Source organism: Brachionichthys hirsutus, chromosome 9 (genome assembly GCF_040956055.1).
Source record: "Brachionichthys hirsutus isolate HB-005 chromosome 9, CSIRO-AGI_Bhir_v1, whole genome shotgun sequence".
NCBI lineage: Eukaryota > Metazoa > Chordata > Actinopteri > Lophiiformes > Brachionichthyidae > Brachionichthys > Brachionichthys hirsutus.
Genome location: NC_090905.1, coordinates 4,968,450 through 4,991,157, shown reverse-complemented (window position 1 = coordinate 4,991,157; position 22,708 = coordinate 4,968,450). Strand labels below are relative to the sequence as shown.

Sequence of the window (22,708 nt, the reverse complement as noted above, 5' to 3'; positions counted from 1 at the left end):
TCGTAATCTTGCTAACAAACAAACAAACAAACAGAAAAACAGACAAGCACTGTCAAAAACATAACCTCCTTAGGAGGTAATAAACAATAAACTTAAAAACAATTATTTCTGTATTGGTGGAAAAATGTCCATTTGTCCTTTCAATGAAGCAAACATGATGCATTTGCATCATTAGTTATTTTGCAATGGCACACAAATCTGTGGGCATTTTGCAAAAGACTGCACTTGACGTCAAGAAAGATGTGTCTTCATAGAATGCTGGCATAGAACTCGAAGATTTCCCAGAGATAAGTGATTCATTCAGAAACACCTCATGACTCAATAGATGTAAATCAGCTTTTGACGGCTTTTGTCTACGAATTTATTGACAGAATGTATAAGACGTAAAAACAAGACAGAAATGAAAGATTTAAACCCAGACCAATTTTAAAGATATTATACTTCCAAAAATTAATAGTTGAAAATGAAATGTTATGATTTAAAATGTATCGTTAATGGCTTTGGTATTACAGTACATATAAATATAAACGTTTAACTATACTTATAGTTTGTGAGGGATTCAGAAAATAGCATTAATACATTTTAAACCTTACATCAGCCAAAAACGAGTACGCATTTGTACAGCCAGTCTGCAAAACGTCAAAACGGTAACAGGAAGTGACGACGGTGATAGAAATACGCAACTGTGACATTTTGACAATTTGTAACTATTAAAAAATAAATAACAATAAATTAATAAACAGTACATACGCTAATATGTTTGTATCATAAAATAACATATTCTGTGATAAAAACATATTTTAAATATCTAAGAAAAATAAAAGCGAGTTTGACCTACATACCCAGGATGCATTTCGCCCTTGCCATCTTGTTGAGTGGCTGTGTTCGAAGAGCGGCAGAGAGGAGTTAGCTGCCTGTTAGCTTTCTGCCGCTATAGAAAAGTGGTTATCTGTCAACTAGCAGCAAGTTGCAGCTGCCACAACTGAGCTGTCCGCACGGCGAGCAGCAAAACCCAAACAACTTTGAGACGTGTTTTCTCACTCCTGCTGGATTATATATTCTCGTGGAAGTCCAACGGATTTGTTTACATCATGATGTCGCTCGGGTTTGGTACAGAGGAAGGGAAAACTAGCTAACAAGTGCTAACTCCGCTCGTCGGTGAGAAACAAGCGTGGGGTCCGAGACCCGGACCGTATCGGGAGCCAGCTGCTGGGCAAGAACTTCGACAAAGGTCCATTTGCCGGGACACAGGACAGACCGACCGGGTGTTCGGGAGGCCGGGGTAGAAGAACAGTCATTTCCCGTGTCCTGTGAACCAGCGCGGAGGGACGTTTTGGGACTTCCGCAGGGGTTCGGATATGGGAATGTCCTGCGGCAGTGCGCGTCTGTTCCTCATCACTCAGCTGTGAAGTTCTTCTCAAGATTCAAGTCTCACTCTTCTTCATCTCAGCTGGAGGAGTCCGACCCGACGCAGGTAGCTACAAATATGTCCAAAATGCCAGCGAAGAAGAAAAGTTGCTTCCAGATCACAAGTGTAACTCAGGCTCAGGTGGCGGCCAGTAGCGTCACCGACGACACCGAAAGCCTGGACGATCTGGACGAGTCCCGGACGGAGGACGTGTCCTCGGAGATATTTGACGTTTCTCGGGCCGACGCGGGTGTGTGTGAGAGGAGTTCGTCCGAGGAAACCCTGAGCAACGTCGGAGAGACCCCAGAGAGCCGGACGCCGGTAACGGCTCCAGTCAACGGGGGAGTATTTTATAGAAGTATCGGCACTGGTCGTGGCACCCCGCATCATTTAGGAGGAAGTATGCCCGTGCCAGCCGCAGCTCAGACCTTTGTCCCAACCACCCATCCTGTGTCTGTTAACAATTCGGCCCCTGCTTCCACCCCCGTCGCTCACGCTGCCCCCGTGAGCGCGAGCTGCAGTTCCCGTTTCAGGGTTATCAAACTTGACCACGGTGCGGGGAAGTCTTTCCGACGGGGCCGGTGGACGTGCACCGAGTTCTACGACAAAGACTCCGACTCGAACGCCAATCGAACTGTGGATAGCATCAAGCCACCTGTAACCCCCGACTACAGTATAGACAGGGACAGCGGGATAGGGGTCACCGTCAGCGCTGCTTTCCCTCCTCATGCTTTTGAGAACGCCTCCGATAGTAGCGGGTACTCTGCGGGGCCCCCAGCTCACCCGCACCCTTTAGAGTCTCTGCACCAAGGCTACAGCTTGGCTCCCCAGACGGGGAGTGGGACAAGTGCCTTCCAGCCCACAGGGTATACAACTACAGCATCAGAGCAGCAACAACGACAGGCTGCTGCTCCACAGACCTTCCCCTCGAACGGCATCAATGGCACGCACCAAGGTGCCGTTCAGAAGTCTCCCGTAATGTCTTCTTTCACGTCCCAGCGGTTGGGCTATTCCGCGCTCGGTGGCCCCCCCGCTTCCCAGCAGGACTATCGACAGCAGCACTTTGGCTCGAGCGCTCAGAACCCCTCCATGTCAACGGCCCCTGCGGGGCTTCCAACCAGCCGGGTGCCCTCACCTCCAATCAGCAGTGCTGCTCCGGGAGCCGAGTCGCCGGGTGGAGAGGCGGGCGCGGCGCAGGGCGTCCTGCTTCAAATGGGCAATGCATCGACAGCGGCGGCCATTCTTCCAGAAAGTGTCCGGCATCAACGTGTCAGCCACACGCAGCCTTCAGGAGGATTCGGCATTGCTGTTCCTCCTTCCATCAGCACCGTCACCTCCCACAGCAGTGGTCACAATGCACCCGCCGTAGTGCCCGGTATCGGCAACACTCTTCTGGCCGGAGGACTTTCCCAAGCCCAGGGAGCCCGCGGAGGAACCGCAACCGGTCTGCCGTTTGCCTTCAGTCACCGAGCGGAAGATAAGTGGAAGTCCGATGCCCTACCTCAGCCCGGTGCCTGCGTGCTGCCGGTGAAAGATGGGGTGAAGCCTTCCATCGGCGAGGGGCTCGACCTACCCAGTCCCGCCGTCAACAGCCTGTTCGGCATCCACATTTCCATGAATGTGGATGAGGACAAGTAAGAGTTTGTACTATAACGTGTATTCTATTAATTTTGTTGAATACTTTTTCCTGCTCATTTTTTTCTTATCAGCGATGCAATAGTATTCATACAAATGTGACTCAGTCTGACTCAGTTTAGGGAGTAAAAAGCTCAGGTGTTAGATATGTAGATATTCATCTTCCTATGGTTCCATCGAGCCCAATTTGTGGAGGATGCCATTCCTTTCATCAATGCAAAAATTAGATGCCATATAACATTTAGTTTTTAGTTTTATTTGTGTGTGTATTTTGGAGGAAATACTGATGAACGTAACAGGCAGTCAGGAGATATGTAATGTGTTTTTCATGAACAGGCCACCCTCAAAACATTGGATGGCGTTTGCCTCTCGACACCTTTCTATTCAGCCTAACATGCTGTTTGGGTTTAGGGAGCGTTACCAAGCACGTGAATAAATTACAACGCAGTAATTACAGTAGCTTTATTCTGTAGCTAAGAAGGGAATTACTGCCCAAACATAGGCTGACCATTTGTGCTCTACTGTCTGCCTTAGAGAAACTTATTCCTGGATTACTGTGCATTCTGGACCCACACAGTGTATCCAGCCTCACGGCTTTAAAGCCAGAAAGTACCTTCCCTTCTCATACCTATTGTACTTCTCTAATGTAGACACAAGCTATTTTTAGGGATTGTTGGATGGCCCTCAGCACAGCTGAAGAGGAACTATTTACAATCTTTGTCTTTCCTACCGAGCGATCAAGCGTTGGACTGATGTTTTTATCGAATAATGACCCAGATAAGCACTAAAGTCCACAAACACAGACATATTCTGTCCTGTTTTCATGCTGTCCTCGGTGTTAAACAGCATTCTGTTTGTTTTTAGGTGGTTAATATCAATGGTACAGTCAGACGAGGGGTGTGTGTGTATGCGCGCGCATGTGTGTGTGTGTGTGTACTTAAAGAGGCAGGTCAGATTTGATTTCTCTTTTGTCTTTTTTTGTGTTCATAGTCCAGAAGCTAATAATTTGCCTACATTTCATTACTAAGATGTTTTCCCAAGCAGCATCACATATGAACTGATAATGTGCGGAAGGCAGAAGCTTTGTGCGTTGTCCCTGATAGCATCAAAGGAACAGCCGGTGCTTGTTGCCTGGTAAAATGCGTGTTTGTGCATGTGCGATTTAGAGAGACTGATCACTGGCATTGGTGGCTGGCTGTGTAGTCATGGCGATGCTTCCAGTAGACAGGACAGGATGTGTGAGAGTGGTGGGGATGACACACACACACACACACACACACACACACACAAAATATTGCAAATGTACTTTGTGTCAGAGATGACGTACCTCACATGAATCAGCAGCACTATGGCTGCCTTTAAAAAGCCATTGTGAAATAGGGCAGGACGGATGATTACAGCCGGATCTTAGTCAACGCAAAAAGGGGACAGACGGGTACAGAGGCCAAAACCACCGGTATGTATTTACAATGCTGTGAATGAAATGTAATAACCGTGCAAGGCCTCATACAAGGCGTTGCTTCCAAAAGCTGGCATGTTACTATAAAAAAATGCCGAGTCAAATTCTTAATAAAATGTCCCATGCATGTAACAATAATGGAAATGGAGGAATTGTTTTGTGCCATGTCACAAATCCAATAGTTAAAATATGAATTTTCCTTGCTGCATACGCATGTGAGGAATTTTGGTTAACCTCAAAATTTAAAAGCATTTTTTAAAAATGTGAATGTGGGACAGTAAGGCAAGTTGACACTCATTGGAATCCTTTAAACTAACTTTGTTGTCATAAAAATGCCTTGTTAAATCGTAATGGTCTTGTAAAACAGTGGATTAAAATGACATACTTCAAGGAACACACTCCAGTATAACAGGACGCAGTTTAAGTTTTGTCCTTTCCTCCAGAGGTACATTGATTTTGAGTTTTGTGTTAGAGTGCATCACAAAAATCATTTATCTTTACCTTCCTTTGTTTAACTTCATGGAACATTGAGAGTTTTAACACAAAAGGAGAGGCGTCTGAGGACGAGGTGGTGTGTGTGTGAGTGTGTGTGTGTGTGTGTGTGTGTGTGTGTGTGTAGTCTCGGCGAAGCTTATTTTCCACAGATAGCTGACCTGCCTGAACTTCCAAGGGACACATTCCATGAGTCCTGAATGACTGTGATTGTGGGATGTCGTGGCCTGCAGCCTGAGCAGACAGGCCTGCACCAGTTCTGCTTTTGAACTGGACCACTGGATCTGTCTCCAGTCTTTCTATCCCTCGTGTGGCTGCTCTGTGCCTCTGGCTCTCGTTTTTTTGGGGGCTATTACAAACTGACCTGCCCTGCACTCAGTAAGAACAACATTGCAAAACATTTGGAACATTTTCTCCGGTGAATGGCTCATTGTGCTTTCTTTGCAGTGTCTCGGCGTTAGGAGACGGTAATGTAAGGAATCCATCTCGCAGTTAACTTATGGCAAGATAGAAATGATTATATATATATTGTAGCAACAGAAATAGCTGTAAACACTGTAAACTTACTCGGTCTGTTTTACTGCTGATGGAACTTCTGCTATGTGCTTTACTCTCGGATGGTTGTGATTGTGTGTAGTTGTGCGAGGCTCGTTGGTTCTCCGTTCCACGCCAGACTTTTTGATGACTGTAGAGCGTTTCTGCTGTTGGCACATTATCGCGCTCGTTTTATCTGTACCCGGAGGTATTGATAAGTAATAATGGCTTCTTCTGGTTTTGTTAGTAGGGATTGCAAAGGGACTGTAGTTGTACTACTGCCACCTTCTGATGGTAAATTACTGTTTTTTTTAAAGGATTACTGTATGGATTACATTCTTTTTTCATTTTGTCATGATTTAATGTGTTGTTATTCAAATATTAGTGCCCATTCTTACAGAAAACCACCCCCACCCCCACATCGCTCATTAACTAATTATTATGTTGGTGAAAACATGACTGTGTTCCTTTTTTAAAACATTCCATTGCAAGGAAGTGTTCAGTAAGGTGACTGAATATATTTGTATATTGGAGCACAAGTGATTTTTATGTCATTTTGCACTCATTTGTTTTCTCCCAGTAGGGGTGCATTTTTCTCCACCTTCATGTTTTTACAGGCCTAATCATTTCCCAGAGTTGTAATTACTGTCTCTTGGAACTTAATGCAGTTCAAGACGATCTTTCTTTTTTTTTGCATGAAGGCAGAGTAAAACTAATTTTGAGTTTGTGCAAGTTAATTGCTTTTGATTTGAAAAGATTTCAAGTTTCCCACTTTTTTTTTAAATATATATACATTTAACTTGACAGCTCTGAGCAGTGGATGCACTTAAGAAAATCTCGAACAGGTATCTGAGCTGGTAGTTTGAGTTAAGTATATTTTAGTTTATTATTCAGGTCTAAATTGGCAAGCGTTGCGTAGTTCTAGCTTTTCAGACAACATTTAAATCTTCAAGGGTTTTAATTACTGAAGAGCGACAAATGTATTGAAGCATCCATCTACTGTTTCATTGTACGTCCAAGTTTTACCCAGTTGGATACTTTGACACAAAATTGAGGAAGAGAGATAAAGAGGTACATTCAGTCTTGCAGAGTGGGAATCAAGGCCCAGCGGTGGGGTGCAATAGTGTTTCCATGCCCCCCCCCCCCCCGAAGCTGGAGATGGCTGCAGAGTGAGTAATGAGAATGTGTGAAAGCATGGAGGGCAGCTGCGTTTGAGTCATATGTCCTCGCTCTCTGAGGATTTGCTTTTTCAGGGGGCACTCGTGGCATCGTGGCACTCTCTTTGGCATTTCCAGGGTCAAAGATCTTTTATTTTTTTGTCTTTCATTTATCCATCACTGCCTTCATTCCTTCATTGTTGTTCCCAGTCTGTCTGGAAATCATTTCTTAGCGCTATTACCAAAGTCAGAACTGTTCTAAATACAGTCTAACCTTCTAATCTTGTAACCCTTTCAGTTCCCCATCGTGCTTCTACCGCTTTCTCCATTTCTGTTCTGTAAATGTTCTTTGTCACAAAGAAGTTTTAAAAAATTCCCTTGCAGGGAATGCAAATTCTTCATTTTGTCATATAAAGTCATATAAAGGTGCAGGTTTGACAAACCAGCACTTCCTGCTTTGCTTTGATGTCTGCTTTTGAGTTCAGTCAAACTTTTCTACTGCCCCCCCCCCCCCCCAGGCTTTTGCAAGAAAATGAGCATAAATCATTCAAACTGGGTTGACTTGGTTGATAACATTTCGTTCAGTCATTTTAAACAGTATTGCTGAAATGAATGGTACATTGCTTTTTCACTTGAATCAGGTTATATTTGTCTTCGCGTCTCTTCCTTCCCGTCCAGTGAGGTCATCCACATGATACATGTACCGTAAATGGATATATATATATATATTAGTACAATATAATTATTGTTTATCAGTTCCGAAAGGCCCTCATCTCAGCTTGTTAGATTTGTCCATTCTGGGCTTCCATAGAAACATGGGCCGTGTAACCTTGCAGATAGCATTGCCATCTGCAGATATGAAATGTTTATTCTACACTGCTTGTGAATATTATACTCTCTTCTGCCATTGGATCCCACTGAATGCTACACACGGGTCTTTTAAGTACAATACCTAACTGTAACTGCACTGAATCGCATTCTACCTCTGGCACTGTTCTGCCCTCATGCCACTCCCAGCTCTGGCTCAGATTGAGGCCTGCCAAAAAAAACTCCAATCAATGGAAAGTATGCTGCAACCGCTTCCTTTGCAGTGAATCGGAGAACCCCAGCAGGCACAAACAGCTGAAAAGAGGAAGGGGTAGTGCGTTGGCTTTTTTATCTACTAGAGTAAATACATGTGACGGCGAGACTCAAAGAACCGTCCAACAAGTTGAGCAATACTACCTTTTTGTCGGACCCATCAAAGGCAACTTCCTGTACTGAAGAGAGTTATAGATGCTGGAGAGTTTACCTTGGGATGGTCAGGGCACCCGGTGTGTGTGATATGTTAAAAGAGTTGGCTGCTGTTTTCTGTTAGCATTTTCTCTGCACAGAGATTGGGATTCCCAGGCAAAGGGCACAGAAACAACTGTGAAAAGCCTTGGCTCTAAATCAAAGCACGTTAGTGGATGAGAAATGTTTATGGAAGTACAGCTGCGTGTAACCAGTTTGCAGTAATGCTAGATAATAACAGGGACGATCTTTTCAGATTTAACCTATGCAGTCGCCTGGCATGCTCCATCAGCTTTCCGACAAAGTCGCTGTGGAGTGACGGGGCCGGTGTTTCACAACAGCTGACATGCTGAGACAGAAACAGACCCGAGGGGGGGGGGGGGGGGGCTGTGTGGCAGAATGTACTTTGCTGTTGTCACGCTTCACGAAACAATTCTACACTTTATTTAACAGGTCTGAGTCCATGAACTCGGATCTCTGATAAGTGAAATTGAGCAGATAGGGTGTGTAGCTCGAGGCTGGACTCCATCAGCTGCCACCCAGCGGAACATGTCCCCCCCCCTCCCCCCAGATCCTGAAATATACCCACTCGCCGGTAATCATGGTAACAATTATGTGTAACCCGAGCAGAAATTAACACCCTCCGCGTAGAAGAATGCTCATATCGGTGTGACATATCTTCACTCGTCTTTTGCTGGCTTTGAATGTTTGCTGGTGTTCAAACCAGAGTTGAACATCCCTGAATGCCTAACTTGTGATTTCATGTATCAAATCTTTCGGTTTGAGTCATTTAAGCACCTGATTTAAACCCCTTTTTTCTCTGTCCTGATGCCGCAGCCTCTCAAAGGAGACTGGGTGGGGTTAGCTTGTCAGTGGCGGTTAGCCTCACAGCTGAACTTTGTCTGACTCAGGCGTGACAGCGGGCTTGGCCCGTGCGCAGGGTCACGTCCCTTTTTTTGCCATGGGGTCTGTTCCACAGTGTCCCCCAACCTGACTGCAACCAGCACCGGGCAGCTAAATCACTGGCAATAGCAATCCTGAGAGGACAGATTTCTTGTTCAGTATTGAACAATAATAATACATTTGTTATTATTTTGACATACATTTTTCAGGAGTCTGTTTGTTTAAAATGCTACACAGACAGGAAAATACAATTTTTTATAATATTTGTTACCCACCCATTCTGCGTTTTTCTGTGGCCTGATACAATTTCAGCTTTGAGGTAATTCAATCTATCTAGATAAGTTAAGTTAAATAGACACAGGCTACTGATGGGATCAGAAATGAAAACACGAGCCCTTCATTGTGATTCAAGAATCGCATGAAAAACCTCGTTACCCTCATAGAATTGACATTTTAGGTTTCATCTATTAAAAGGCATCTGAGAAAAGTTGGAAAAATAGCTTTCGGGAACCGTATTTAAACCACTGAATCCAACTTATTGTCAAAAGGACACCTCAGCCGCAAATGATGTATTCATCTGCCGTGGTGTGGCAGGAATGGATGAGAGGCAGACATGGTGTCGCTCTGGTTCACAGCCCTGAATTGCTCCCTGTAGTTGTTTTTGGTGCAAGTTGGGATCAGAAAGCTCAGTTAGCACAATTGTTTCATGAAAAATAAGAGTATTGCTAATGGATGTTGGTCAACGCTGGTTATAAGACAGCACTTGTAAGGAGCGGTTTACCAGTCAGGCTGTTCATAATATATGTGAACATTTTGAAAGGCTGTTTACACAGTTTCTCTTTCCAGCTGATGCGGCTGTAATGTGTACACAAGCTCGCCCCGTCTTAAAGCCTGGCGTTTTGACCCAGCTTACAGCTGCTGTGTTGAAATACGGAGCCTGGGCCCTTTAAACTTGCGGTATCTAAATACCTCACCAGCGCATGAGGAATCTCAATGAGCTGCTGTTGGTTGGGTGTGGTAGCAGATAAATCTCTCACGCTCTCAGATATGGAAACCTGGTTTTAAATCACTCACCGGCTACAAATGCAGTAGTTTATGTTTAACCTAGCGCTTCTGGTTTTTCTCACGCTTTTGTTTTTCTGGCCTCCAGGAGCTGTTGAATAGTAAAACCATCCAATTTAGAATTTTATAAGCCACTCTTGCTTCTTATAGGGCAAGCCTCAAGTAAATGTTACCTTTGGAGTGAAGTAAGAAGAGTAAATGGCATCAAATTTTATCAAGGCGGAGCAGGTATTTTTGAAGAATAAATTAATTGCTTTAATATATATATATATATATATATATATATATTTATGCTGCCTGTCCTTTTTTCAAAATTATCTATAGATTTATTCTAAAACTTTGAATATCTGTCAAATAACTAATAATGAATGATGATGATGAATATATTTATTAGATAGTATGTTAGAGTACAAGTACAGTCACACAGTAGCATGTATTACAGTACAAATACAGTCAAATATCCTGTCTAAGAGGAGCATTTCAAAAAAGCCCTTGCGGTCTTGTTTCCGTTGAAAGTCCTTGGTACATAAATCATCGACATTTAACAATACAAATAAAAATAAATTACTCCACAGATGCACAATAATAAATTAAAAAGACACATAATATGTACAACAATAAATAAATAAATCCTTGTTTATGTGGATTGAATTGGTTGCAGCTTTCTTTTATGTCCTCTCTTGTTGCCATGGAGGCTTTTAAATCTCGACTGTCTGCCACAGATAATAAACCGGCTGCCAACAAACGGTGGCAAAAAAAACTTGAACTTGAGTGAAGTTGAAAACACATTTGTCAATCAAGTCCTTTTATATTGAATCTGTGGGTGGTTTGTCAAGTCGTTAATGATAACGCGATAAGAGAACTCCTTGAAAACAAGTCGCTGTTCGGTGATTTAGGGACATGCAATGTTATTTGGGGTTTAATAGGGAAGCAGGAAAATTGGTGCCAGTTTAATTTGACCTGTTGATGTTAAATTGGAACCTGTTGGATGAGTGTGTCTTGCTAGGGCTGGCAAAGGGGCTTAAATTTGTTTGTTCCCCATCCAGCGCTTGTTTGCCCGGGGGGGGGGGGGGGGGGGGGCTCAGTGACAAAGTGCCGCTTCATTCAAATATTGAGGGAACCCACATTACACCTTCCTTTGTCTCTAAGCCTCCTCTTCTGCAAGGTAAGACTTGTTGGAAGCTAAGGGGGGGGGGTGCATGCAAACAGTTTAAGGGAAAAGGATTGCTTTGTCAAAATAAAATATAAAAACTCAGCTGAGCAGCACATCACACGACTTTATTACAACCAGCTGATGTTTATTTGAAAGTTTATTTTTTTTGGCATCAAATCTACTTCAATTACAAGTCAGCTACTTTCTTAATGTAATGCATCAGCATCGCTTTTTACATCAGTTTTTCTTTATGATATTCAACTGTTTGTTCGTTAGACGTATGCGTTCATTTTACAGCACAACACAGACTTTACATTGGAAGCTGCTCGGCCATGTTGATTATTGCTGAATTTTAGTGCACAGCAATATTAGCATTTAAATAACTTTTTTTGTTCTTCTAATAAAGAATAATGCTTCTCATTATAAATAAACTAGTCAACAAGCTTCCCTCTCATCTGCTGTCAACTGCACATTTTCTGTAAAGAAACGTCCGAGACCAATTATATTTATAACCTGGCCTTTAAATCGACTTGCAAATGTGAGTAATCTGAATAGCCTGGTCACAATCACAATCACAATAGTGTATATCCTCGACTGTTCAGCACCCTTCAAATAAAAACTAGAGGTCTGTTAGTCAACTCAATACTTGGTTTAACGATTCATCTCTTATTTGGTGAAGGAGAGGTGGTCATTTTGGTGCAATTTATAAACATCGGTCTTGTGAACAGCTCATCTTTCATCGGCGGCAAGCGAGAGGTTTTGCTTGGCTTCACTAAATTACAAGTTACACGCTGCATTTGTGAACATTCCAGGAAGGCTGTTTGTTGGTCGGCTTGAATGGAATCATTGTGGGGCTCAGATTGGCTCCGTGTAGAGCAGCAGCAGCCCTTTTACTGCGCTCGGTACATAATGATCAACTTTATGATCGTGGACAACAAAGAAAAGGCAGATATTTGTATTCCGACGACGGACGCCTGGATCGGTGGCCCCACGCTCGGCCAGTCCCAGTCGTTCGATCCAGACCAGATGTTTGAGTCGGAAACAAATATTTCGTTATTATATAAGGGGGAGGAGGAAACCTGAACATGGGTAAGCTGCAGTTTTACTGTGCCAATAGGAAAGAGATGACCCAAAGAAATTCTTCTTTCCATTCAATCGATAAAGACGCGCGTACACACATGCTTACAAAAAAACGTTCTGTGTTGACTTCGCCCAGTCCCTAGGTCTTTGAGAGGCATGCAAAAGTGAAGTACACAGTGTTCAATGAGTCATTCAGCTACTGTACAGAAGGTCCTCCGGCAAACTTCTGCTAACAGCAGAAAGTTTGTTGGACGTGATGGGACTTGGCATTGTGCAACTCTCTGATCTCAAATTTGACAGCTGTTTTTGAGTGCAGGGAAGAGTTGATGAACAGAGATCATCATCTTAACAGACCTAATATCTCAAAGGCGGTCCTGTATCAGGGCAACATTAAGCGCTGTTAAAAGGCTCCCAAAGCGTTGTGCTGGCTACACATTTCATCCTCGAACTCTCCGTTTCAGACAGTTGACATTTTTGACTACGATCCTGTTTTTAAACCTTTCTATTTTTTTATTTCTCTTTTTTCTAACATTTGAGGCTGGAAGACCCGTAACCCAGATTAACCCCCCGCTGTGTTTGCTTATGCAGTTTGATGGTCATGTGACACGCTGGCTTGTCCATCAATCATTCCTTCATAAGTTCTAGGAGCGGTACAGTGGCCATTCACAAACATCCCTACTAGAGTTTATGTAGCTTCTGGAATAACGAGGCTTTCTGTAATCTAATGGATTAACAATGATTATCCCCTGGGACCAGAATTCACTTTATCGTTGCCTTGATTTTCCCCTCATTGCTCCCTGTTATCCATTTCATTTGACTAAACAGTCTGTTATAGGTGTCCTTGACCTCAGAGAGGACAGGCTGCTTCCTTTGAGTGCATCACATCGTGACATATTAAGGTCGAGGTGTTTGTGTTCAAGCTTCTGCTTTATATAACAGGAGAGAGTGTGAGTTGTTCCGCTTCCAAGGAAGGTCTTTGTCAGCTGGCGCCTTCCCTACTCATCACTGATTCAGTCAGATTTAAATGAACAGAATATCCTGAGAGAGGTTCCAGAGGACTTTATTACGATCTTTATCCCTGCAAACTACGCACGGTTTCCTTTGGAGTCTTTCTAAAACACAAGTCTCTCTTGTTCAGACTGGGTGATTCTAAATCGAAGTGTCGTACAGTTATTTTCTCAGAAGTCAGGAAGCCAAACGGAGAAGGCGCTTTCAGTTCTCTGGGTCTTTCACAAAACATTTCATTTCCATGCTTATTTATAGCTTTTTTTTCCCGGCACTACAAGCCGGTGATAATAGCGAAACTGTCCTCTGTAAATAAGAACCACAGACGATAATTTACACCGGAGAAAGATCAGAGATGACTGTTGCTCATTCCGCATTTAAGTTTGAATCAAACTAATTCCAGCCTACCCAGTGAAATCATAGCGTTCTTGGTGACATCACTAAACCTGAAGCCGCGCTGAGCATTTTCTCGTGAATGCTCAGAGCCTATGGCGACCTCGTCTGGTGCAGCGGGTGAACTGCATCTTTCTAATAGGGACTGCAGAGCTTGGTGAAGCAGGTCAACATGCATCTGAAAGCAAAGCTCTCTTTAGCTGCCATGAAACTGTTTTGATAACCAGCGCTCAGCGAGGAACTCGACTGTGCTGGAACAGCGTGATGGTGACTCGGACACAGATGTCTCACCTCGGGACACCTCGGGGCCGGAGGTGTCCCGAGCTGGAATGTAGTGTCTTGTGGTCCTGGAGACTTGTTTGGGGGGGACTGTGTGTGCATTGCTGTCGTCTTCGGGGAAAGGCATTGGTTCAGGTTAACACAGCGAGCGACCCTTACATAAACCAGCACACGTCTTCCTCTTTGAATAAAATGTTCAATCTTCCTCGTTTAACTTGGACACCGGCAAAACAAAAATTAGTTGTGACTCTGACCGAAAGATACTTTGGCCCAACTTCAGCACGGCTTGTTGTCTTTTCTTCATTTTTAACCCCAGATGTCAAAATGCAACGTTCAAAGGGAGGAATGTTTTCTCGCTTTGCTCTTGTCCTTATGGTTGAACAGCAGAGTGGAGACACTTCTTGTCGACTGCAAGTCATTTTTTACCTTGCTGGTGTTCCCATTTTTTTAATGCTCTGTGTTCAGATCAGTAATGAAACAAGCTGACTTTATTGAAAGCTCTGTATGTTGCAGATGACAAGATTTAGAGTCTTTTAAAGAAGTAAAAAAAAAAAAACTGGGGGGGTAGATACTGACTCCGCCCCCGTGGGTTGTTACCACGTGACCAAGCGTGCTTTTAAACGCGTGCAGCTCCGTCTCAATCGAGAAGCGTCTGCGTTTAGAACTCAGTGGAGTTTCGCAGCAGCAACACTTGAGCCCACACAGTAACATGCGCTGCGGGATGAGCTTCGGGATGAGCTACAGTCTGCCGTGCTCGCCGGGGAGCTCGCCGACCTACGCGGGGCGCCTGACGTCCTACAGGACGCGCTGCTGCAGGTGAATTCGTTTATAGCCCGTCTGCTCAGATGGATGTTTGGTGTGACCCGCGTAATTGTTTGGGTGCGCTGGATGCGTGTAATCCCTGCCAACACATACTCAGTGAGTTCTTTCTGTGTACTCTGTGATTTCTTTCTGTGTACTCTGTGCGATCTTCCTATGTACTCGGTGAGTTCTTTCTTTTTACTCAGTGATTTATTTCTGTGTACTCTGTGTTTTCTTCCTGTGCACTCTGTAATTGATTTCTGTGTTTTTGTCCTGTGTACTCTGTGTTTTCTTCCTGTGTACTCTGTGTTTTCTTCCTGTGCACTCTGTAATTTATTTCTGTGTTTTTGTCCTGTGTACTCTGTGTTTTCTTCCTGTGTACTCTGTGGCACGTGTCGGTTCTTGTAGGTTATTGTGGGCTGAGGATATCTTGAACTCTCTGTCTCATTGTTTCAAGCCAAGGAATTCATCGTGTTGGTGTCAGTTTGCTCTCTTGACGCCAGCTGACCATTTTGGGGGGGGGGGGGGGGTGGGGGGCGCCACCCCCCACCTCCGGGCTAACTCACTGACGGGTGGATTCAGGTGGCACTTTGTGCAGATGTCTTTCCACGCGTGTGTTCCATTGGTTCCGTTTGGACACATAATTATGTTCTCTGCTCACGATGTTCTTTCTTGTCACCGTCCTGTCAAATGGATCTGGATCGTGTGCGTGACTTAGTAAGTTGGTCGGGGTTTTTGTTGTGTCCGTAGTTTGAGACATTATTTCTCTTTCTTGTTTGGATTGAGGAGAGGTGGAAAAAGAAATTGTTGCGTTATTGGGAATGATTTGGGATTGCAAGATAAGATCCTTAGATAAGCAGTCTCATTTCGTCAGAACGTGTTTGTATACGGAAAATAATCATGGGATTTTTCTGATTATGAACATTGATCGCTGACCGTGACGTCAGCCACACCCTGTGCGCACCTTGTCATTGGAGCCACGGAAAATGTTCAGCAATTTGTCTATGCAAAATACTTAATTTGAACTCTTTAAAATCCATTTACAAACGTAGTTTTATATTTAATGTCTGTGACGATTCATTGCTTCCGATAACGTCAGTTTTTATTGATAATACTTCATCTCAAGCACTTTTTCTGTTCTACTGCCTCAAATGAAATGAGATCTGTGTCACATTTGTATGTCTTCTCATGCTTTTGAAAGAAAACTGCTAATTAAATTCACACATTTATTTGGCGAGTTAAGCTTTTGCTCCAGAATCATTGCTAAAGAGCGGCTCTTAATCCAACGCATGTGGCCGACACGAGAGAAGTGTCTTGTGGGTAACGCTGGTTCTTTCTCTCCACAGTGCATCTGGTGCCAGCGTTGTCGCCATCGATAACAAGATTGAGCAGGCAATGGTGAGTTGTCGTCAAATTTAGAAAGCGGAACGCACGCATTCCTTTTCTGGCTCTGACTTGACTCTGACGTTTCTTCTTAGTGACGGTTTATCAGCTGCCTTGTTTTGTTCTGGGTGCTAAAAGCTATCTGTCTCGTAGGACTTGGTGAAGAGCCACCTGATGTACGCTGTCCGCGAGGAGGTGGAGGTGTTGAAAGAACACATCAAGGAGCTGTACGAGAGGAACTCGGCGCTGGAGCGTGAGAACGCCGTGCTGAAGTCGCTGGCGAACTCGGACCAGCTCGGCCAGCTGTCCTGTCAGAACAACCAGGGCAACGGCAGCGCGTCGCCGCAGCAGCAACGCCGCTCCCTCGCCTCACACAATAACGACACTCCCTTGGTACGCCACGAGGGGAGTCAGAGTGTGCCCCATCAGCCCAACATAACATCAGCGTGACCCCCCCCACCCCCCCCTCCCAGTACACACTCTATCATACCCCGCCCGCTCACGGGAGTGGTAAAGACGGTCGCTTCCCACAGCTTGATAAAGCGAGAGGCATTCAGTGCGCTCCGTTTGAGGAGAAACCAACAACGGCGGCATCTTCGTTTACACCGAGATCCATTCGTCAGTGTGTGCATGTTGCTGCCATCAGGCCTTCGCGTTATTAAGATACCTGCCACCCATTGAAAAGTCTATTCTATCCCTGTGGTAGGCCGCAAGAAAGCTAAAAGATTAATGGTGGGGGGGTGGGTGGGGGGTAGAGGATTTGCCCTCCAGTGCAGAGGGGGGCGCCAGCGGTCGCCTCGACTCGTTATATGCTGCAACAGAAGCTTGTGTCGTTTCCTCAGAGCCACAATACTTTGACATGAATCATTCTTTCTCATTAGTTCAGTTTTAGTATTTGCGTTTATTTATTTCAGGGCTGCTATTTTCAAACTATAAATGAACAATATCAAGTAGATACTCATTAAAAAGAAAAGAATCTCTCTCTCTCTCTGTCTTTCGGTATTTTAGAATCTGTCAGGTATTAAATTTGCAACAATTAGATCTCAGTAAGTAGGCAATAATGGTCCAGTCGAAGCGTTTCTTCTCATGAAATAGTGCTAACACTAAAGCCGAGCGTGTGTTAGGTGAAATCCAGGTTGAATGTATATTTTGTAAAGTGTAAAGTATTAAGACCAAGGACAGTTTGTATCGGAGAATTTCTGTTGTTCAGATGTGATGGGATGTTTTGAAAAAGAAAACGATTAATTTACTTTTTTTTTTTTTTTAAAGACATTTTGTCAATACAAACAAATAACAATTAATTGGGGATCGGGTTGGGGGATGCAAAGCTGTGAAAATCGTTTGACCTTCTTTCTAACCAAAGATGCAAAGCTGTGTAAGGTCATTTTTCTCCCCCCCATTTTTAAATGCACACGTACTTTTTTCCTACCCTCTCATTCTCGCTCTATTTTTTTTGTCTGTTTTGCATGTTCTGCATGATCTATAGACAAACCACTTTCTTACCTCATGCTTTTTATTTTTAGCACTCTTATTTTCTGTTGACACATCTATGAATGCTGATGTGAAAGGATCTGTGAAAGTTCGGAGGTGGGTTAAGAAGAAATAAATGCCAAGATGTTTCTGTTGGATTGGGGGAGTGGCCTTGTGCACAAAGTAGTAGTCAGAAAAGGAGCCATCTTTCTGATTCTGTATAAATGTTAAATTTCACATGCACATTACAGGTTTTAATGTATTTAATGAATGCAACATTTAGATTTTGATTGTAATCTACCAACACTTTGTTTACAAAGAATAACAAATATTACCTGCAAAAAAAAGAAGCAATGAAAACGGAACATTTCACACAAGCTGGAACTCTGTCGATAATGAGCATATTATGGGATGTCTTGTCTGTGTCGCGTCTTTCGTGCCTCCTGTGCCGCCGTCTGCTGTCATCAGGCGATCCGGTTTCTTTCTCTGTGGCTTACAACCAAACCAAAATGCTTGGTAATTGTACAATCAGTCATCTGTCCACTGGATGGACTCCTTGATTTAATGTAAAAAAAAATAATAATTATATTCTTCGTTGAGAATGGGCTTATGTCTTCTCTAGTTAGTGGGTTTTCTTTGCTGTCTATTGTTTGAAGGAGATGCTGTGTACATGCCAAGTGTGTACTGTGTGAAAGTAATCACTGAGCCTTGGAGAAAATATCTTAACGATGCCCTTATAATGTGCTGTTCAGACAATTTTAGTTTTCAGTCAAAAATAAATTACTGTTTTAATAAGATAATGACCATGTTCTGTTTTTATTTCACCAGTGCACTTCCTGTTACCAACAAAAAATGTTCATATGATTCTTAAAAAAGTAAACAAATCTGCAAACACAGGCAGTCTAACCCACTTTAGAAATATTGAACACGGTTGGGGAAAAAAACGACGAGATTCATTGAACCACAATAACATTCCTATTCACTTACTTCCTACTTATCTTGCGTGTTGTCAGTGAGTCACAACGGCTCATTCAGAGTTCTGGTGTCATCATCATTGCGAGAGAACGCGTCACATTTGACTGGAAGTCCATGACTGATGAGAAACATTTCCTCTAACTTCATTCTGATCATGTCCTGACTTGCTCCCAGTCCTACAGATGTGTTGCACACATGCAATACCTGGGTTCATTTTGAGGGGAGACATCCTACTTCTATTCACCCACATATCTATTGAGTAGAGACAATGTGGAAAATCCCCCCTCATAATTCTAATAAAGTAGCAATCTATATTAACAATATAAAGTACAGTACTGCAAAATAAATATTTCAATTATAAAAGTAATACCCGAGCACTTTTACTGTATTTGACCGTTTTGAATACAGGGCTTCTCACCAGTGTGGATTCTCATGTGAGTAATAAAGTTACTTTTGTCTCTGAATTGTTTCCCACATGTTTTACAGTCAAAGGGCTTCTCACCAGTGTGGATTCTCATGTGACCAATAAAGTGACCTTTCCATCTGAATTGTTTCCCACATGTTTTACATTCATAGGGCTTCTCACCAGTGTGGATTCTCATGTGGACTTTCAAATCAGATTTTTGTATGAATTGTTTCCCACATGTTTTACAGTCAAAGGGCTTCTCTCCTGTGTGGATTCTCATGTGACCAATAAAGTGACCTTTCCATCTGAATTGTTTCCCACATGTTTTACAGTCAAAGGGCTTCTCACCAGTGTGGATTCTCATGTGGACTTTCAAACCAGATTTTTGTATGAATTGTTTCCCACATGTTTTACAGTCAAAGGGCTTCTCACCAGTGTGGATTCTCATGTGAGTAATAAAGTTACTTTTGTCTCTGAATTGTTTCCCACATGTTTTACAGTCAAAGGGCTTCTCTCCTGTGTGGATTCTCATGTGACCAATAAAGTGACCTTTCCATCTGAATTGTTTCCCACATGTTTTACATTCATAGGGCTTCTCACCAGTGTGGATTCTCATGTGGACTTTCAAATCAGATTTTTGTATGAATTGTTTCCCACATGTTTTACAGTCAAAGGGCTTCTCACCAGTGTGGATTCTCATGTGAGTAATAAAGTTACTTTTGTCTCTGAATTGTTTCCCACATGTTTTACAGTCAAAGGGCTTCTCTCCTGTGTGGATTCTCATGTGACCAATAAAGTGACCTTTCCATCTGAATTGTTTCCCACATGTTTTACAGTCAAAGGGCTTCTCACCAGTGTGGATTCTCATGTGGACTTTCAAATCAGATTTTTGTATGAATTGTTTCCCACATGTTTTACAGTCAAAGGGCTTCTCTCCTGTGTGGATTCTCATGTGACCAATAAAGTGACCTTTCCATCTGAATTGTTTCCCACATGTTTTACAGTCAAAGGGCTTCTCACCAGTGTGGATTCTCATGTGGACTTTCAAACCAGATTTTTGTATGAATTGTTTCCCACATGTTTTACAGTCAAAGGGCTTCTCACCAGTGTGGATTCTCATGTGGACTTTCAAACCAGATTTTTGTATGAATTGTTTCCCACATGTTTTACATTCATAGGGCTTCTCACCAGTGTGGATTCTCATGTGGACTTTCAAACCAGATTTTCGTATGAATTGTTTCCCACATGTTTTACAGTCAAAGGGCTTCTCAGCAGTGTGGATTCTCATGTGATCAATAAAGTGACCTTTCTGTCTGAATTGTTTCCTACATGTTTTACATTCATAGGGCTTCTCACCAGTGTGGATCCTCATGTGGACTTTTAAGCTTGTGTGTTTTGTGTAACCCTTGTTACATAATGTACAAACATATGGCTTCTTACTTGTGTTATTTCTTCCCTGGGTTTGAAACTGGGGCTCAATCTCAACATCTGTTCTGCTCGTTTCACCTCCCTCATCACGGCTGACAGATACGTGAGAGCTGTTAGAGATCAGCAGGTCAAAGTCTGCTGCTCCAACCACGGAGATTATAATCGGCATGTTGACACCAGACTCTGTCTCTGCTGCACCATCTTCATCTTTCATGTACAGAGTCTGGTCTTCACTCTGGTCATTTTTCTCATGAGTTGGAGTCAACATGACGACATTAGTCTCCTGCGTCAGCACAAGCTGCTCTCTCTCCTGACTGGTGAGGAGTTCCTCCGGTTCCTCTTTCAGGTGAGGAAGCTCTGGGTCCTCTTGCTTCATGCTGGACTTCACCTCCTGGTTCCAGAGCTGCTGGTCAGCAGGGACCTCCTCCTCCTCCTCCTTACAGACACGACGCTGTGGGCGATCTGGAGGGACAGAGAACAAGAGGAGTGTGACGCTATTGTGATGACAGACGTAGATGATAATGATGATGCATATATTGAATGTTAGAGTACAAGTACAGTCAGACAGTAGCATGTATTCCAGTACAAGTACAGTCAAACATCCTGTCTAAGAGGAGCATTTCAAAAAAGCCCTTGCGGTCTTGTTTCCGTTGAAAGTCCTTAAACAATATATATACGTATACACACGAGGAAAAGAGTTACCGTTCGACAAAGTATGGATAAATTGACCGTCAAATCTCCCATTTTATTAATATTTAATGACTTTTTGTTTACCTATCCTGCGTAACTTCAATTCGGGCCTCAGGCTGCGACCCAGCAGTCCGTGCTGACGATATATCTCTTCGTCCTTGGCGGCAGTTTTTTCAACCTTTCCAAAAATATCCTCTTCAGGAGCTGTTAGTCGCTTTTTAACTACATTTCCCAAAAACTCAAATGAAGACATTTTTTGTTAACGGAGCGAAATACCGACTTTCACCGATTCCACGTGCGCAGAGCGCTAACGCTACAGAAGGTATGTGTTGACTTCCGGTTGTTGTCCCCCACGATAACCTCCGACTCGGAAATCCTCTAAGCTTTTTTGTTCCGCTGTCGATGAGGGTAAAACTACGACCACTGATGGAAGGGAATCAAAATTCGAGTGCTTCAAATCAATAGAAAGGAATAATCAACTTCCATTTATTCCAGCAGGGGCTGCAAAACTCGAGAAACTCAATTTCCTGAAATGTAAAGGAGACATATTATAACCTTTTTCCACAAGTTAACGCAGTTCTCGGGCACTAATATGAAATATATGTGCCAGTCTTTTGTTAAAATAGCAAACAGATACTGTGATGTCTTGCTTATACGATGCAGACAAGGCGCGTTAACTGGTCCTTAATATACTTCATTCGGAGCTTGCATATTATCTGTGCAGTGCTACTGTCATAGCAATCCTGTTCCATCACGTACAGGTTAGTTCTGCGCATGATGATGATGATGAATATATTCATTAGATAGAATGTTAGAGTACAAGTACAGTCAAACAGTAGCATGTATTACAGTACAAGTACAGTCAAACATCCTGTCTAAGAGGAGCATTTCAAAAAAGCCCTTGCGGTCTTGTTTCCGTTGAGAGTCCTTAGTACATAAATCATCGACATTTAACAATACAAATAAAACTAATATTAAATTACTCAATTGATGCAAAATAACAACAAAAAAATTACACCACAGATGCAAAATAACAATAAATTTAAAATACATTAAAAATAAATTACACCACAGATGCAAATTAAAAAGACACATAATATGTACAACATAGGTGGACAAAAAAGGGGGTGGCTATCTCCATTTCTGTCCCCCTAAAAGGTGTATTTTTAGGGCCGTTTTGAAGGAGGCCAAAGAGGTGCATGTTTTGAGGGCAGGAGTCAAACCGTTCCACCCTTGGGTGGCTGTATTTTAAAAAGATGATTTACCCATGTTTGTCTTATAGGAGGGGGTAATCAGGTTGTTGTTTGAGCTCCCTCTAGTGTTGTGGCTGGGGGTGTCACTAAATCTTTGGAGGTATTTATTCAGGTATGCAGGGATTGAGGGGACTAAGGGCAGAGATGCATTGACTATTTTAAATGCCAATCCCATTGTGAGTTGTTTAACCCTGTCTTCTACCCTGAGCCATTTTAGACTAGCAAAATATCCAGGAAGAAGGTGGGTCATGGGCCCCAGATTGAGGAGTAGCCGATGGTGGTTTGATATGAGTGCAGTGCTTAACTATGTCCGAAAGGTGGCAGTAATGCGACATTGACTTCACTTATAACTCAGAGAAGAAGGCACAGGCCGCCGCCCACTTCCTCATGCGGCCTCGTCTGTTTTGATTCCTGGCTCGAACGGGAAGGGCAGGGAAGAATCGAAGCCCTAGTAACTATTTCAAGCTTTT

General features: G+C 43.1%; 2 protein-coding genes across 2 annotated transcripts; one reads left to right on the top strand and one right to left on the bottom strand.

Moving 5' to 3' along the window:
* The first annotated feature begins 1,486 nt into the window (after nt 1-1,486).
* LOC137899104 (TSC22 domain family protein 2-like) lies at nt 1,487-18,286 on the top strand. Its single transcript, XM_068743114.1, has 3 exons — nt 1,487-3,042; nt 15,980-16,031; nt 16,170-18,286. The coding sequence occupies exons 1-3, from the start codon at nt 1,487-1,489 to the stop codon at nt 16,464-16,466; spliced, it is 1,905 nt and encodes a 634-aa protein (XP_068599215.1). The 3' UTR covers nt 16,467-18,286.
* A 130-nt stretch (nt 18,287-18,416) lies between these two features.
* LOC137899103 (zinc finger protein 271-like) lies at nt 18,417-21,238 on the bottom strand. Its single transcript, XM_068743113.1, has 3 exons — nt 21,070-21,238; nt 20,199-20,757; nt 18,417-20,114 (listed from the first exon to the last, which is right to left on the bottom strand). Exons 1-3 carry the CDS (start codon nt 21,236-21,238, stop codon nt 18,842-18,844), a joined length of 2,001 nt encoding a protein of 666 aa, XP_068599214.1. The 3' UTR covers nt 18,417-18,841.
* Between the last annotated feature and the right edge of the window lie 1,470 nt (nt 21,239-22,708).